The sequence below is a fragment of the Trypanosoma conorhini genome (genome assembly GCF_003719485.1).
Source record: "Trypanosoma conorhini strain 025E chromosome Unknown Tco_14.4_contig_00868, whole genome shotgun sequence".
NCBI lineage: Eukaryota > Euglenozoa > Kinetoplastea > Trypanosomatida > Trypanosomatidae > Trypanosoma > Trypanosoma conorhini.
In genome coordinates this window covers 1-2,714 of record NW_021704951.1, presented here as the reverse complement: position 1 = coordinate 2,714, position 2,714 = coordinate 1, and the positions used below count along the sequence as shown (strand labels likewise).

At 61.7% G+C, this 2,714-nt stretch overlaps 2 protein-coding genes across 2 annotated transcripts, besides 1 other annotated feature; both read right to left on the bottom strand.

Annotated features, from left to right (window-relative positions):
- Positions 1 to 10: 10 nt before the first annotated feature.
- Positions 11 to 44: a microsatellite.
- A 252-nt stretch (positions 45 to 296) lies between these two features.
- On the bottom strand, positions 297 to 1,676 carry Tco025E_08762 (trans-sialidase; the record flags this gene model as incomplete). The annotated part of the gene is made up of 1 exon (XM_029375605.1): positions 297 to 1,676. The coding sequence occupies one exon, from the start codon at positions 1,674 to 1,676 to the stop codon at positions 297 to 299; it is 1,380 nt and encodes a 459-aa protein (XP_029224309.1).
- Positions 1,677 to 1,914: 238 nt separating this feature from the next.
- On the bottom strand, positions 1,915 to 2,496 carry Tco025E_08761 (trans-sialidase; the record flags this gene model as incomplete). The annotated part of the gene is made up of 1 exon (XM_029375604.1): positions 1,915 to 2,496. One exon carries the CDS (start codon positions 2,494 to 2,496, stop codon positions 1,915 to 1,917), a length of 582 nt encoding a protein of 193 aa, XP_029224308.1.
- Between the last annotated feature and the right edge of the window lie 218 nt (positions 2,497 to 2,714).

The window sequence follows — 2,714 nt, the reverse complement described above, 5'->3', positions numbered from 1 at the left end:
CGGCCGGCACCGCGTGGTTGCGTGTGCGTGTGTGTGAGTGGGCGGCAGCAGCAAAGAAGAGGGGGAGGAGTGTGCGCCGCCCATAGCAGTGCGTATAGCAAGCGACCATTAGAGAAGCAAACAAAAAAAAGAAAAACATGGGGTGCTGGTTGTTCCAGCAAAGCCCAAATAGGAAAGAAGAAGAGGAATGGAAAAAAGAAGGAAAACAAAAAACAGGATATATAAATGAAGAGACCCGCATGGGTCGCAGCGCGCACTCTCCACGAGGAGTTACAAATCCACTCTCCCTCTTGCACTCAGCAGAGAGCCGTCGTGCCCCACAGCCCCAGCAGGGCAAGCAGCAGCAGCCGAGGCACACACCCACGCAGAACGCCGTCGCTGGCTCCCTCGCTGAGCCTCAATTCTGTCATGTTCTTGAAGGCAGCGGAGGTGTTGCTTAAGGGCGGCGCCGCGTCGCGCGTCGAAGGGGCAGCCGGAGGTGCGGGTGGCGTGTTTTTATTAGCCGGTGCGTCCTCAACGCCCTGCGACATTTCCTCATTGTCTCCACGAGGCATTTCAGCGGTGGCAGGCGAAGAAGCGCCGGGTGCCTCCTTCGCGGCAGGCGGTTCGGCGTCGTCGGTCAAAGCAGGGCTGCCGCCTGAGCTCACCGCTGCGCCTGAAGCGGCATTGTTCTCTTCGGGGTCAACGGCTTGACTCCCACTGGCGGTGGCAGGCTCACCGGCATGCGTCTGACTGCCGCCCGGTGCAGCAGGAGGGTCCACACTCGATGCGGATGGCGCCGGCGAAGACGCCGATGCACCCTCGCGGCTTTCCTCTTCTCCAGCCTCCTCCCCCGCCGCCGCGCTGGGCGAGGCACGGCCGCCAGGAGGCAGTTCGGCGCCACCACCACCGTGACCACCGCCCTCACGTTTGGCCTCCTCCGGTGGCTGCGGCGACTGCGCCCCGCCGCCTGCCCCCACCGCCTCGTCGCTGCTGCCCGGTTCTTGTCCCTTTACTTCTGCCGGGGACGGGGGCGCGGAAGGCGACGACTCCACCACCGGCTCCACAGAAGAGAGATTTGCGGCGTCTGCCTTCCCACCGGCCTCCTGGCCGTCAGTAGCCCCCGAGGCCACAGATTGAAGGGCTCCAGCCGCTGGAATACCGCCAACGCCCATTTCCCCAGACCCCTGCTCGGGAGCATTATCGATGTCCTGCGCATCATCGCCGGGCTCGAGGTAGGCAGCAGCCGGCCCTGCGCCTGGCCCCGCAGCAGCCGGCCGTGGATGAGTTACTTTGCTGTTTTTGAGCTGCGTGATTTCACTCTCACCCAGTGCGCAGTTGTACAGCAGGACGCTGGAGACCGTCACGTGGTGGCTGGTCTTCGTGCCCTCCGCCCCGTCCCCGCCAACGTAGAGGTGCGAGATCCTGTGCGGCTCTAACAGCTCTGACACCTCAGAAGCGATGCCATCATCATCATCTTCGTCATCATCTTCGCTCGCGTAGATCTCGGCCCCGTCAACGTGCACAGACAACTCATTGCCATTATTCATCTGCAAGATCACTTGGTAGACTGTGCCTGGTTCCCACGTCGGGTCATCATTTGTAAAACTCCGGCTCTGACCGCCGACCGTCACTTTCCACTTCTTGTCCTGCGTGTAGGACAGGCCAAAGAGCACGGTGCTATCGGAATCATTCATCCTCACGCCCAGCAAAGGCAGAGAGCTGCCATCTTTCTCAACCGGCACCGCGTGAATCGTCACCGTCGCCACAAGCGTGAAATCCTTGTTCGCAAAGTGGTACGGCTGGTTCTGCCCCAGTTTCCCCACAGGCCACTCCGCCCCCGCGCCGGCGCCGCTGAACTTCACACCCCCCGCCGTGCTTGTCAGTTGCCCGCCCTTCACCGTTGCGTTCACGCCACGGTACTCGTCCGCCCACTCAGTCCCGGCCAGTGTGTGGGACAAAAGTCCCACCAGTCCTTTTGGTGGGAACAGGGCCGTTGCACACGCCATTTATACGCGGGTCAACGCTGCCACCGGGTTTGCATTTCTCCAAGGCGGCGTCCATGTCCTTCCAGGTCTGCACCACGGACTTTATCTGCTCCAGCTGCGTGGACAGGCTCAGAGATACGAGGCCGTAAGTGTCTCCATTCTCCTTCTTCTCGTACAGTAGTAGCAGCTCACCCGACGCACCGCCTTTGTACAGCAGGGAACTGGCAGCGGCGTCATCGGCTTCACGTGACACCGGCCCGACATCGTGCACGCGGGCGCTGTCGGTCAGCCAAAGATGCAGTTCCCCTTTTTCTTTGCCTGTGTCCCCTGAGTACACCGGCGTGGTGAGGAGCATCACCTTTTTATTCTCGATTTCCGCCGTGATGAGGCCGCTCTGCACGCCGTCCCCTCCTTGACGGTTCAGCGAGGTGCCCCACACGCGCGTAATTGGCTCGCCTCTCGGGTACCAAGCTGCACCGGCCCCGGAGGACGGATAGACTTCGTAGGACCCTCCCTCACAGGGAGCCATCGCGAGGAGTCTCTCTTCGCCCCCCCACTCCACGATGGACGGGTCTCTGCAGCCCTCACCGGTCGTACCGGATGAAAGCTCCCACTTCTTCTTCGATGGCGTGAAGCGCAAGGCGAGCAAGACGCTCTTTTCACCTAGTTTTGATTCCCTGCATGGGGAACACAAGCGTACCGTCCTTCAGCACAACACCCGAGCCTCCGCCGCCGACCAACTGCGTC